Below are 13475 nucleotides of genomic sequence, written 5' to 3'. Positions count from 1 at the left end.
TGGGTCAGCAGCATTGACATGGGAAAAAATGATAACACGTGCGTTATTCATGTTTTAATACGCACGTGTTATTATTTGGGCTGAATTTTTGACTTGGTTGAATTTGGTTGTCTTCTTCTTCTTCAATCCCTGTCTCTGTCTTCAAAAATTCAAAACAAAATCTGTTTTAAAAAAGTTCATATATATCCCAAAATATATATATATATATATATATTCTTGAAAAACCGGTAATCTCCGCGCGTAGATTTATTCAACTGAGAGTGAGTCTGAGACCCCAACTCCAACACCATCATTCCCAGCAGCTTCTATTTATTTCACTGCTCACACTTTTCTTAATCCCCAAAATCTCAATCTCTCCCTCTCTCTCTCTCTCAACCACATGATCGCAGCCAATTCACCGCTCAATTCCGCAGCTCCGGTCCTCAACCTCACCTTCAAGCAGCGCTCGCACGAGCTTCTGTGCAGCTCCTCCAGTAAGCTAGGGTTTCCGTCCTTTTGTGAGCGCAGTAGAAGGCTCTGGGTGGTCACTCGGAGGACCAGGATGGACTTCCTGCACCGAATTGTGGCCGCAGGCTGCTTCAGAGACCCCCGCCCCCAGGGAATTAAGGTCGAGTTTGACAGCGGTGGAGTGGACGTCTTCGATGCCGCCGCAGCTGCCGCCAACAACGCCGTGCCCGAACATCTTGTCATTATGGTCAATGGAATTATTGGCAGGTAAGCCCTTCACCATTTTAATTACATAAAATGTCTTCTTTTTTTTTTTTTTTTTTTTTCTTTTTTTCAGTTTATATGTGCAGATTTATAGTTATGCTATATGTGATAGTATTATGTGGTATACATGATAGCAATTTACCTGCCAGCCATATCACTAGAAAAGTGGGTTGTGGACCTTGTGGTAATAAGTAGAAAGGGATATGGTATGCCTCATTGCCTTGTGGCAATGCAGGCTAGTGCTTACATTGGCATGAAGCACTCAAGGGGCAAAATATTTTTCCCCCATCCTTCAAGGAAAAATTCAACCAAGCTGGGGCAATAACCTAAATTTAATGGGGCAAAATGTCTTGGTATGGGCAATTGCCCCTAGGCGCTATTTAAATCCGCCCTTGGTTGCTTTGTATATTTTGTTGTGCAGTTCTCATATAAACTTAATTAGGACTGTAAATTGGCTAGCTCGAGTTTGTGTTGTGTTGATCTTGTCTTTGACTTGTTTGAGCTTGGCTAGTATAATAAATAAGCCAAGCTCAAACAAAATACTAAGCTTGAACTTTGGTACGCTTGGCTGGTAAAGCTCGTTAGCAGCTCGAATTTCGTCACATTGAGACAGCTCATGTTCAAATTGAGACCAGATCGTTCGTTTGAGCTTGAATCGTGACACTCATACTTCTTAACTTCGAGATAAAATATAGAAATCTAGACACAAAATAATCTAGCTTGGATTTTTTTAACTTCATCTTAATAAATATTAAATATTTTTGAGAGAGAATCCCACTTTGGGAAGTTGAATCCTTGATAACAATATATAAGATCTTGGGCTTCTCCACATATTACCAATTGGTTCTGGGTGGATGCTTGAATTCACATGCTATCAGAGTGAGCAATCTACCTGTAATGGCCCAACAGCGACACGTGCTCCCACATCATTCAATATAAGTTGTACACGTGTTTGGCTCCAAGTCGTGGCACACATGAAGGGGCCTGTTGGGAAAGAATCCAACATCGGGAAGTTGAAGCCTTGCATAGCAATATATAAGATCTTGGGCCTCTCCAACCAGTTGCCAATTAGTTTTGGGTTGGATCATCTAACCTGCACACATATCAGTGTTCATTTCTCTGTTTCTGCATTTAAATCTCTTTGTTATTTGTTACATGTTTTTTTCTTTATTTGCTTATGTATTTACTTTTTCCCTACTGTTTATTATTAAGTGGAGTTGGCTGAGCTTTAAGCTTGAGCTTGGCTTGTCCAACATCCAAGCCAATTTAAACCAAGATCACGCTTGGAAAGAAATAATATGTTGTTCTGTCAGTTTTTCCTTCTTTTTTTTTTTTTTTTTTTTTTAAGGAAAAACTAAAAGTAATACAAATTACATGCATGCTGAGGATTTTGAATAAACTAGTTGCTACCGTTCTATCAGGTTGCCTGATTTACGATAAATTAGTTGCTGGTATCTCTTTTTAAATGAATTAATTCATTTATGGTTCAGTCTCTCTGATTCTCCCTTTTAGCACTATAGGTTCTTTATGGTTCTATTTCTCTTGCAAATTCTTTTAACATACACTAGAGCCTTGCAAAAAAAAAAAAACTATGTAAACTGTATAGCTCTCAAAGCCTGCCCCTCAAAGGGATGCACAGCTGAACAAGTGGTCCGATCTCATTTTTCATATTACTTTTGTAGCCTGAACTTGTCTGCCGATCTGTGATTTCAAACAGTTTCGCCTTTCTTCCACTCCCTATATGTCATCTTCATATATTTGGATTTTGACATACTTATTTTCAGTATTCACCCTCTATTTAATTGAAAATACTCCCATGTTAATAGTCTAAATTCTTATTTTTGCCTTCCCTCATCAATCATTCTCTTTTTCATTTTGTAAACCTGTTTTTGCTGCATGTCATTTGAAATTCTTTTCCCATGATTTCAGTGCTTCAGATTGGAGATATGCTGCGGATCAGTTTGTGAAAAAGCTTCCTGATAAAGTAATTGTGCACCGTGAGTGCTTCTTGTAACTTATGGTCTCCTCTTTACATGTGCATTAAGATTCTTAAAAACCTAAGTAATTACATATCTAAGATAGTACCTTTTCGATTTGTAAACGTTTATTTATTGGTGAGAACTCAAGTTTGAATTTGACTATATACTAAATTCCTAGTACAAACCTGAGTGAAAAGATGTTTAAAATACTCTGTCCAAGTCTGTTCTGAATCTAAACTATATAATACATCTGGTAGTTACTTATACATACAGAGAAACCTGGTTATATTTATGGGGTTTTGTCAAAAAAAAAAAAAAACTACCCCCATAATTTATAAAGTTGTGTCAAATCATTCCCTCTGTCCACATTATCTGTTAATAATTAATGTTCATGTGGTTAATTAATGCTGTAAAAACATATGAAAGCGGTTCATAATCAAAACTTGTGAATTCTGCAAGGTCCTCCTTTTTTGCTGAAAATTTACTATAGGAATAATAGTCTTTTCCAGAATACATGATTGTTTCTGACTTTGTATTTTTCTTGCAGGCAGTGAATGTAACTCTTCAAGAATGACATTTGATGGTGTTGACAAGATGGGTGAGAGGTTAGCTGAAGAGGTATTTTGGTAATAACATATCAATCCTCAAGTTTTAGCATAGTAGGCCTTGGTTTATGAAACTATCCTAACATGGGTATTTTCTAATGGTACTCACTAATAAATGGACAAAAACAGAAAACTGCAAAGATAAACACCAATATTAGAAGGTTTGTATTAAAGTTTGTGTAAATCTTGAATTCTAGAATTATATGTGATGCAGGTATTAGCTGTTGTCAGAAATAGGTCTGAGGTGCGGAAAATATCCTTTGTGGCTCACTCTTTAGGGGGGCTGGTTGCAAGGTATGCTATCGGGAGGCTGTACGAACACTTTCCAAAATCCGAACCCTCAGGTCATAATGGTAATTGCTTAATTGAAGGGAATTCAAATAATTTGACTCAATCCCCTGACCGGCCTCACCAAGGTACAATTGCTGGATTGGAAGCAATGAACTTTATAACAGTCGCAACACCACATCTTGGTTCAAGAGGAAATAAACAGGTAGATTAAAAAGATTTGTATTTGCTTTGGCTAAATAAAAGTTGAGCATTTAGGCACACAAAGGTGTGTGTGTAACCACATTACATGCAAGAATCTGTTGTTCTTTCATAGGGTGTGTGTGTGTGAGTGAGCTTCTAGTTATTTTCTATACTTCTATTTGAATTCTAAAGTTTCTGTTTTGTTATTGGTCATTCAATTGTTATTTAATTTTGAGAGAGAGAGAGAGAGAGAGAGAGAGAGAGAGAGAGAGATGTGGCTGCTTGTTTAAGAATTCATAATGTTTTTGTTACTTTCATTCTGTTTTAGAGAATCTTTCTACAATGTTATCATACACCTCTATTTCTGATTGATTTTTGCATTTGTCTTGGGAGCTTAAACTCTGTTTTGTTAACTTTGTTTCCTCAGCTCCCATTTCTTTGTGGTCTACCTTTTCTTGAGAGAAGAGCTTCTCAAACTGCGCACTTTATTGTTGGGAGATCTGGGAAGCATCTCTTCCTAACAGATGATGATGATGGCAAAACTCCCCTTCTCCTTCGAATGGTTAATGACTCAGATGACTTAAAATTCATGTTAGTATTACCGTATTAGTATGTCCATAATACTTATTGATTTCATAAACATTCAATTATAATCAATTTGTAGATGGTTTTACAATCTTTTTTGACTTCTGCAGGTCAGCATTACGTGCATTTAAGCGCCGTGTGGCATATGCTAATGCAAATTATGATCGTATCCTTTTTCGGGTTTATTTTGCTTTTGAAATATTGTTATCTATGGTATATTTGCATATTCATCTTTTTAGAACCATCTTGTTTTATGTTAACTTATTCTTAAGATATGGTTGGGTGGAGAACATCATCTATCCGGCGTCAACATGAACTTCCGAAGGTAAGGCTTGCTTTTTTCCCTGTCCACTTCATGTCTCACATGCCTGTTCATAGGGTACATATCTGTTCTGGTTCCAAACTCACTCCAAAAACTTTTTCCTTTTTAATTTTCATTTGCAGTCCAATCTACTTGTAACAGATGAGAGATATCCACATATTTTATGTGTCAAGCAAGAAACTTTTGATGACATTCACAATAAAGCATCTTCAATTGCTCGAGACCAAAAAATTGACTTGGAAGGTATGTCAATCTTTTCCCTGCTGAGTTGTGCTTTGACCCAGATGATGAGGTTGGAGTGGGGACTGGGTAGGTCATAAGTTAAGTCTTTCCATCAAATATCAAACGGAAAAAACTGTTCAATTTGTATGGGTTCACTGCTTAAAAGTTGATCTTGTTAGCAGTTGGTGAGCCTTTGGGCCAGACATGGTGGCCAGTTTCTTGAAATGGTAAAACAATTAGCCAATGTGCAAATAGGACGGTTGTGGTACTTGCTATAACGGTTCTCCATTGTTTCTGTGCACATATAATTTAGGAACTTTGCTGAAAATTAGTGAAAAAAGAAAAAGAGAAATTGGCAATCATTATTGGAGGGGGGATAACAAAAAGATGTATGTTTGAATGCATGTACATTTGTATCCATGTATAACATACATATAGGCATTGCAAATGGAAATTCACATGCACATATCATTGATTAGTGTATATCTTAGTGTATACATTAAGCAAAAAAAAAAAAAAAATGGAACTGGCAAGTTTAATGGATTGGAGAGGAGAGAAAGATGATAGAAAAGTAATACTGTGGAATTGGCAGTTATCTGCACAAGGATTGAAAGAGGAGTGCTGATCATTGGAGACATAGCAAAGGGAAAAATATTATCAATTACCTTGTTCTAGTGATGACTTCTTATGATTTAGAATTTTAGTATTTTGGGTTTATATGCCAGGAGAATGGCATAATTCAACAGTCCTTAAACAACACTTTCAAACCTGAAGTCAGAGTTGCATGAGTGTAGCATTGCTAATACATATTAGTTTTCCTTTCCAACATGCAATTTATTGCTGTTACACATATTTTCTCTTTGTCCCTTATTACTGACCTCATGACAAATGTATTGTCTTACATTGCTTTTCAAGTTGTCTTATGTCATATACTCAAATTCCTTTCTAGTTGACCTCCAGTTTTAATTAGCATTCATCCTTTCCTGTATGTAGAGGAGATGATTAGAGGTCTCACTCAGATTCCTTGGGAACGAGTAGATGTCAGCTTTCAGAAAAGTCGACAACGATATATCGCTCATAATACCATTCAGGCAAGTTTTGGTTCTGTTGCAATGATTTGTATGATTTACTATTGGCATGTACAAATATTTAAATGTTTGTTCTTAGTTAATTTTTCTAACACCTCTACGTTATAAAAGGTCCAGAGTCTGTCCCATTCTAAAGATAATTTCTGTTTTATAGAAAATACTGAAGGGAGCATTGTAATTTTGAACTGATTTATAGGCAGACTGTGTTACTATAGTAGAAGTTTGTTTCTACATGTTGAGCCCTTTTGTGCCCTTAATGTGTAGAACTTGCCAAAGTTCCCAGTGAACCATACAAGTTGTAACAATTTAATTTTCATTAAGAAATGCTTCATGTTTTGTGTTTTCTTTTTCTTATATATATCTACTCTCTCATATATACAGGTGAAGAGGTATTGGTTGAATTCTGATGGTGCTGATGTGGTTTTCCATATGATAGATTACTTCCTTCTCTAAGATCTATAAGTACGATTTTCTCCACTAGGTGATTCAGCAATGGATTGCACTCTTACTTTATTTTCATGTACATTGTCGCCCATGAAGATAATGTAATGTATATTTGATGTCAATTGTAAATCTAGAGATGTGAAAATTTTGCATTATTGTTGCAAGCCATTTTCCAATTGTTTGTTTCTGCATGAATGCGTTTTATTTGTAATTAAACCCTCATTCTATATAGTCCTTTGAATAAATTGAAACAATGAAATAGATTAATCTGAGTTCGTGTTGGATTCATCTTATAGCTGGTGTGTGGATATTATGATATGAGTGTAGATGTTAACAACCTGAAATAGGTTCTTGGGTTTGCTACTGCCATTTTAACAAATCAGATCTCTGGAATGATTCTTGCAACTTAAGGAGTAAGCAAAATGCACTCTTAAGAATTAGTTCCATGGATTTCTATATATATTTGTAGCTAGTTAATTGACTTCGTAGTATCATAGTACAAAATTTGGATGATGGAATCAGCTAGTTCTGGTGTTTCAGAATAGAGTACAAAACAGGTTGAATAGCAGGAGGTTTTCATCCTTATTTAATCTGCACTTATATGAAGCATGAAAGGTCCTTGATACTACTGAGTATTAAAAATTGTCAAAACTGTAATGAAGGTGTTTCTAATTTTCTTTCTAAAACAGTTGGTTTATATTTGTTCTCCTTGGCCCTTAAAACTTTCATCAACCATTAATTCAAATGCAGCAAATGTATTTTTTTTAAAAAAAAAAACAGCTCTTCAGCCTTGGCTGTGTTGTTCCTTTGAAAATCTTCATATCTTACTTGAGAATGACCCGGATAGGAAATAACCAAACAATGGAATGGACATTCCATATCTTCCATTTCACTAATGTTTCTATTATACCAAACATCACCACAGTTGTTGGTAGGGATGGTTTGTCTTGTCCCAGTGCCAACTCTTAAGAACAAATTAGAGCAAGATAAGACTTTACTAACTTCTTAGTACCATTATATATTTTCTCCTTTGTTTCTCTCGTCTGGTTACTTTGCTACTTACTAACCAATTGCAGCTCTTAAGAACCAATTGGCAGCAGGAAAATGATTTCTTTTGAAGATCTACAAAGATCAAGATTTAACTTTCAAATTTCAGAAAAGGGTGAGAATATACTGCTCTCATGTTCATTCCTGTCTTTTAAACCATCTTCTTATTAGCTTATGGAAATAAGAAGCAACATCAATAAAATATGAACTTAAGCTGGTTGACAGTAATGACTCTAAGAAGCAACAAGTTATGTACTCAAGCAGATTCATTGTTTCTGTTGTGAGTTATGTACTTGTATAACCATTAGGGATTAGGCATTAAAAAGCAACAATATATAATTTCTCTTCCTGCTCTTTTTCTTCTTTTATTTTTATTTTTATAATAATATTGTTTTGTTTCTTTTAATTTTCTTTCAACTTACTTTTACTAGTTACTATTAGTTTTCTTAAACTTATAAAATTTATATGGTTTTCTCTAATACGTGATTAATGCTACAGCGTTCAAATGCCCATGGTTGATCAGTGTTCGAATGTTGCTACAGCGTTCAAATGCCCATGGTTGATCAGTGTTCGAATGTCGTCTCACATTCTGCATTAAACCCACATCTTTCATCCTGCATTCAAGAATTTTTGTAAAATTTACATGCATGTATGAAACTTGGAAAGGCTTAAAACTCAACTTTTACCTTGGAAAGTCAATTGCAAAAGTATGCTGAGGCAGGCTGTTGCCATGCTTTTCAATTTCTTAGATATGTGACTGGTTAATTAAGTCTGACATGTTTTATGTAGGTATATAACTTTATGAGTTGAGAGGAGTTTTACTGTTTCGGCTTCAAGTAGTGTAATGCATTATCATATATTATGATTAGTTGTCTGCATTCAGATTAAAACCTTGATTTGAATTATGGTATAACTTTTATTAGGATGCTTTTAGTTCTCCTGACATTCCATACGGTATGCATAGTACATGTGCCTACTCTGAATATATTTGTTGCCTGTTCATTCTGAATTTTCATAATCTAAAATCTAATTTAGTAGATTAAACAGTGACCAATGATGATGTTGTAAGTGAGAGAAGGTGTGAGCATATGAAAGAGAATCAAGTGAATTAGTTCAAATAGCTTCTGGCAGGATGGAAACATGGAGGGTTCATTCTGTCGATTGTCAATTGAGAAACATGTTATAGTGGTATAGGAATATGATTTGTTATGCTAAACTTGTTTAATCTGTCGAATTGGATTATCTGAGAAAGATGTTTTCTTTGGAACTTGAATATGAATATATGTTTAAGACAAAGAAACAAATGTTCTCTGGGAAAATCAAGGCAAATTCCTTAACTTGTCATGTATTGTACAATGAAAGTTGCAATGGAGAATCCAATCTCTATTATAAACTTTTGAATAACTGGCAAAGTGTTGTAGCCTAGTTGGTGGGTTGTCTGCTGTTTAAGTAAGTGGTCTAAGGTTCAGAAAAATATTTGAATAACTAACTTCTTGACAGCAGGAAAATGGGAGAAAATTTTAAAACACAAGTACATTTGAAACAAACAAATAGCTTTCTGAATATCAGATTTTTTTTTCTTTAACCTTTTAATAATCTAACACTTGTTACTTGTTGTAGATCTGATATTAAAAGGTTATGGAGCATGGGTGAGGCTTTCTTGTATTAAAGAAAAAAAAAGCCTCACCCATGCTCCATAACCTTTTAATAATCTAACACTTGTTAGTGTTGGTCTTCTATGATATGACAAGTGGGGAATAGTGGTTTTTGGAATGTTACTTGTTTTGCAGACAAGTCTTTCTGAACTACTATATGCTATTGCTTTTGACTTTTTGAGAAGATGTTCTTGCTTGAAAATGCATCTATGTATGGACAAAGAAATAGATCTGCTTTGGGCAAAATCAAGGCACCTGAAACTTATTTACCTGTCATTTATAGTATAGTACAATGGAAAATTCCAATGGTGGGACTCTCTGGGTAACTGTTTACACCCGATTTTTCAGGGTAACAGTAACTTATTGTGTCTGAGAAGTAAATGGAGGAAAAAATGTTCAAAATTAATACACAATGCTATTCGTAGCAAGCACAAAGCTTTCCCTCTTGTTGTTTTCTTTCTTCTTTTGGCCGGTAAGCAAAAAGCTTTCTGAAAATCAGATTTTTCATTGGCACTGTAGTCTACAAGCATGCCTTACATGATTGATAACTTCTTACTCCTCCACATTTACATCTTCCTTTAGGATGATCCATCAGGAACTTGGTATAGAGAAAAAAAGATGCTAATCAAGACGATGAATAACCCCGGTGGTCCTTAATTTTTTTGGAATTTGTCTCCTCAGAGCTGCATATAATAATTGAAACATAACTAGTGAGCCAACTGCAGCAATCTGTGTTATATACATATATTGACCATTGGAAACTAGTTTTGGATTACCTTTCTGTTTCTTGGATGCTTTTGCTTTCAATGCTAACTGCCTCAGACTCGTGCATTTGTGATGACACACCAGATTCCTCTGTCAGCTGACTTGTCAGACTGCTGCAGAACTGAGCATTTTCAACATAATGTTATATCAGTAAGTAAAAAATTATGATCATACATGCATGATGAGCTCATGGATATGGTCATTATACTTCTCTGTATGGTCCAAGATCCCCTGCAGATCTTGATATTTCTACAACACAATGAGTGGGAGCAACTTCAATCACCTGCCAATTTCCACTGGGTAATGAGAGATTGAAATTAAAACCCTTAGTTTAGAAGAGTGCATGAAAATGATTTACCTCTGCCGATATGTCAACAGATGATCTACAACATCTAGTCATCTTCTGTTTTGCATGCATTTTCATCTGATGAAAACAAAGTCATTAGTTGGCATGAATTGTGAGAATAGGGAAAAAGAAAAAGAAACATTATGAGTTGTCTGTACCTTGAAGTTGTTTGTTCTTGCTACTGAAAGACTTACATCCATTGCAGCAGCTTCTATTTTCTTTATGGTTTCATTCATTGTATGCTTGGATCCAAGCCTTGTTTTATGCTTCTTGTCATCCTAAATTAAGATTATGGTTCAACATCATTCGTTATGAACATAAAAGATGGGTGTCTACTATAGTACTAAGTCTGTTACTTGATTATGAACTTGCCTGTTCCTCGAAAAGACCTGACAAATCAAGATCATTTGACATGGCTATCAATTGGAATGCATTTATAAAACTTGAGGATTTGGGAATTTTTGTCTCCGTGACATTTTCCTGCAAGGAAAAAAATAGCATCAATAATAAATCCGATATTTGGGTTACAAGTGAGATTCTGGCATTATGTTGAGCTTTTCACCTCAATTGAGTCAAATGCAGCATTAACATCATCCAAGTAGATTTTCTCATCACTATCATTTCCACATGTAGGCACATAATCCTTTTGAAACCACTCATTTTCGACAATCTCTGGTATTGTTATTCGCTGCAGTAATAAAAGGGGTACGTATAAGACTATATATTGCACTAATCTAATGCAAAATACTCTTGGAGTGTGGAATGTGTAAGAGCTATACCGTTTTAGGATTTGGATCAAATATTCTGGAGATCAGCTTCTTTTGGCTTTCTGTAAACCACTGTGGAAATGTGTACTCTGCTGTGGATATCTTTGCATGCGCAAGAGTTTTCAGATATAGGAATTTGTTTGTATTTGAAATGGGGTTCTTATTGTATGCTTTTTAAGTATACCTTTCTATATAAATTCATCAGGCTAGAGTCGTCAAATGGTAGATGACCAGCAAGTAATTCAAAGAGAATCACTCCACAAGACCAAACATCTGCAGCTGCTCCATCATATCCCTTATTCACAAGCAGCTGTTCATGAATATATTAAAGGGTCAACCATGGGAAGGAATGCAATTCAGGTTAGATTTTTGTACTCTACAATGGTTAGACATTTTGAGCTGATAATTTTTCTTTCTCTGTACACAATTAGAACTTCATGAAACAGAATCTGACAAGCTACATACCTCGGGAGCTACGTAGCTTGGAGAGCCACATGCTGTTGATAACAGCTCTCCAGGCTGTTGATTGTGATCAGAATTTCAGCCAAGCAGCCATTGAAATTGTCAGATTTTAATAGTTGAAAAGAGAATAATATATAAATACAGGGTCAAGAACATAAGAAATTTGCAAAATTTGTTGCTACCTTACGCAATGCACTAAGTCCAAAATCGGATATTTTCAGGTTTCCCCTACTGGCCAAAAGCAAGTTTTCTGGCTGCATAAGATGCCATAGTCCTTGTCAGTCCAGGAAACTCCCAGTAGAGAATTTGTGAAAGGTGTGTATGGTTGTGTTTAAGTTGTAATCACCTTTAGATCTCTGTGATATACACCTTTGTTGTGACAGTAGTCCACTGCATCTATCAATTGCTGAAAAAGCTTTCTTGCCTCCTCTTCACTAAATCTTTTTGCATACAACTTTTAAAAAGTTCCAAACAGAATTAGAAAGTGCACTACATATAAAAGCTACCCCAAAACTCATTTTTGGATCAGAAATGAAGCTAGATGAGTCTCACCATCTTGTCCGAGACTTGTCCTCCAGTTACATATTCCATTACTATGTAAATCTTTGTCTTTGTTCCAATGACCTATAAATTAAATATGGCACAAGAAATGCCTCTAAATTCAAGAAAATGGAATTAAAATTCATATACTACCAAAACCTGCAACTGCTAAAGATATATTACCTCGTGTATGCGTACAATGTTGGAGTGGTTTAGAAGCTTCATTGTTCTAATTTCTCTCTGCACCTGAAATTTGATGGATGTATGTATCAGTAAGAAGCAGCAAATGTTTTGTAGCAACAACTTTGTTCTGTTTTTTCTCTGAATTCTTTGTCCTAGAAAATAAACAGGAACAGATGATCAAAAGGTTTGGAATTTTGCCTGATTCTTGAGATTGGTTTCCATGACCATATGCTTATCAAGGATCTTGATGGCAACATACTGTCCATTGGTGCTGTTCACTGCCAGCTTAACCTTGGCAAAGGTACCTTCTCCGATTGTCCGGCCGAGCTGGTACTTCCCTATGTTGTTGGAAAATCCCATGTCTTTGATTTCTGAGAAAAGCCAAATACACTACAGATTAAATGTTCTGTTGTTTCTCCAACAGATAGCAATCAATTCTTTCTAAATCCCCTGCAGATGTTTTTTGTATCCTGGCTGCTGTAAATCTTGTTCAAATACACAAAACACCCGGTCAAATTTGGTGAGTAACTCGTGCTCATTTGTAGCTTCCATACCAGTGGTCTGGGTTGATATATGTTCATGAGTCAGGGTCACAATTCAGAGCCAAGTGTTTGTTTTTTTTTAGGTTTGGAAGAGCTCCATCTTGTGCGTCTCTTTGTGAGTCTTTGCATGGAAGGTTCTATGACTGGTTGGCTAGTTGGTATGAATTTTTGGAACGTGTTTTGATTTGAATGGAAGGTAGCCGTTGGTATCAATCAAGCCTTATAAGCAGCGTTTTCATATAATATTGAGTCAATGACAACATTAACAAGGATAATGTATACACAATTGTGCAATCCAACTTAACATCACAGAAAATTAATTAAGTTGCTTAACCAAGGATTTAATAAATTAAACAACACTTATGTCGGAGCTAGGTCAACTATCGTTCCAATTTGAGCGGAGGTTGCAAATTGGCAATATATTTAGAATTGAAGAAGTTTTTCTTATATTTTTTTATGTTGATATCGGTTTTATGCTCTAGATTTCTATTTAATTATTTTTTATTATTTATATTTTCAAAAATAAATAGAAAAGAGTAAGGACGGTGAGTGGCACCAAAATTTTTGTAAAGGAAAAAAATTGTTAGATAGTTGGCTAAGGGAAAGGACCTGGCAAATTTGATTGAATACTAGCATAAAGAGTCCATTTTTGCTCATCATAAAAAAGTGGTGGTGATCATTATCACCATAGTGGATGAGTGACACATGTCCAACAATTATGGTTGGTGGGACATATGTCAC

At 35.4% G+C, this 13475-nt stretch overlaps 2 protein-coding genes across 3 annotated transcripts; one reads left to right on the top strand and one right to left on the bottom strand.

The window, feature by feature from the left end:
- Window positions 1-232: 232 nt before the first annotated feature.
- LOC147293477 (uncharacterized) lies at window positions 233-6713 on the top strand. The gene is made up of 10 exons (XM_086232370.1): window positions 233-714; window positions 2641-2708; window positions 3238-3308; window positions 3510-3788; window positions 4194-4357; window positions 4462-4517; window positions 4624-4676; window positions 4796-4916; window positions 5889-5986; window positions 6365-6713. Exons 1-10 carry the CDS (start codon window positions 380-382, stop codon window positions 6434-6436), a joined length of 1317 nt encoding a protein of 438 aa, XP_086088496.1. The 5' UTR covers window positions 233-379; the 3' UTR covers window positions 6437-6713.
- A 2648-nt stretch (window positions 6714-9361) lies between these two features.
- CIPK21 (CBL-interacting protein kinase 21) lies at window positions 9362-12810 on the bottom strand. 2 transcript variants are annotated; one of them, XM_086232368.1, is made up of 15 exons: window positions 12391-12809; window positions 12193-12255; window positions 12022-12093; window positions 11816-11923; window positions 11652-11723; window positions 11473-11526; window positions 11192-11317; window positions 11020-11109; window positions 10803-10928; window positions 10613-10720; window positions 10399-10518; window positions 10253-10318; window positions 10103-10177; window positions 9906-10015; window positions 9362-9812 (listed from the first exon to the last, which is right to left on the bottom strand). In XM_086232368.1, exons 1-15 carry the CDS (start codon window positions 12550-12552, stop codon window positions 9755-9757), a joined length of 1410 nt encoding a protein of 469 aa, XP_086088494.1. In that variant the 5' UTR covers window positions 12553-12809; the 3' UTR covers window positions 9362-9754. The 2 variants fall into 2 exon arrangements, with proteins under 2 accessions (XP_086088494.1, XP_086088495.1); XM_086232369.1 differs by lacking the exon at window positions 11652-11723 and having other exon boundaries at window positions 12391-12810.
- Window positions 12811-13475: the final 665 nt, after the last annotated feature.

This window comes from Dryas octopetala, chromosome 2 (genome assembly GCF_963921425.1).
Source record: "Dryas octopetala chromosome 2, drDryOcto1.1, whole genome shotgun sequence".
NCBI classification, from domain to species: Eukaryota; Viridiplantae; Streptophyta; class Magnoliopsida; order Rosales; family Rosaceae; genus Dryas; species Dryas octopetala.
Note: the sequence above shows the minus strand (reverse complement) of the source record. Positions and strands in the feature narration are given on the sequence as shown.

Coding starts and splice junctions, on each gene's coding strand:
- LOC147293477 (XM_086232370.1), top strand. CDS start 380: ATGATCGCAGCCAATTCACCGCTCAATTCCGCAGCTCCGGTCCTCAAC. Junction 715..2,640: donor GTCAATGGAATTATTGGCAG/GTAAGCCCTTCA, acceptor CCATGATTTCAG/TGCTTCAGATTGGAGATATG. Junction 5,987..6,364: donor TCGCTCATAATACCATTCAG/GCAAGTTTTGGT, acceptor TCATATATACAG/GTGAAGAGGTATTGGTTGAA.
- CIPK21 (XM_086232368.1), bottom strand. CDS start 12,552: ATGGGATTTTCCAACAACATAGGGAAGTACCAGCTCGGCCGGACAATC. Junction 12,094..12,192: donor ACATTGTACGCATACACGAG/GTAATATATCTT, acceptor TTTAATTTATAG/GTCATTGGAACAAAGACAAA. Junction 11,724..11,815: donor TATATCACAGAGATCTAAAG/GTGATTACAACT, acceptor CATCTTATGCAG/CCAGAAAACTTGCTTTTGGC.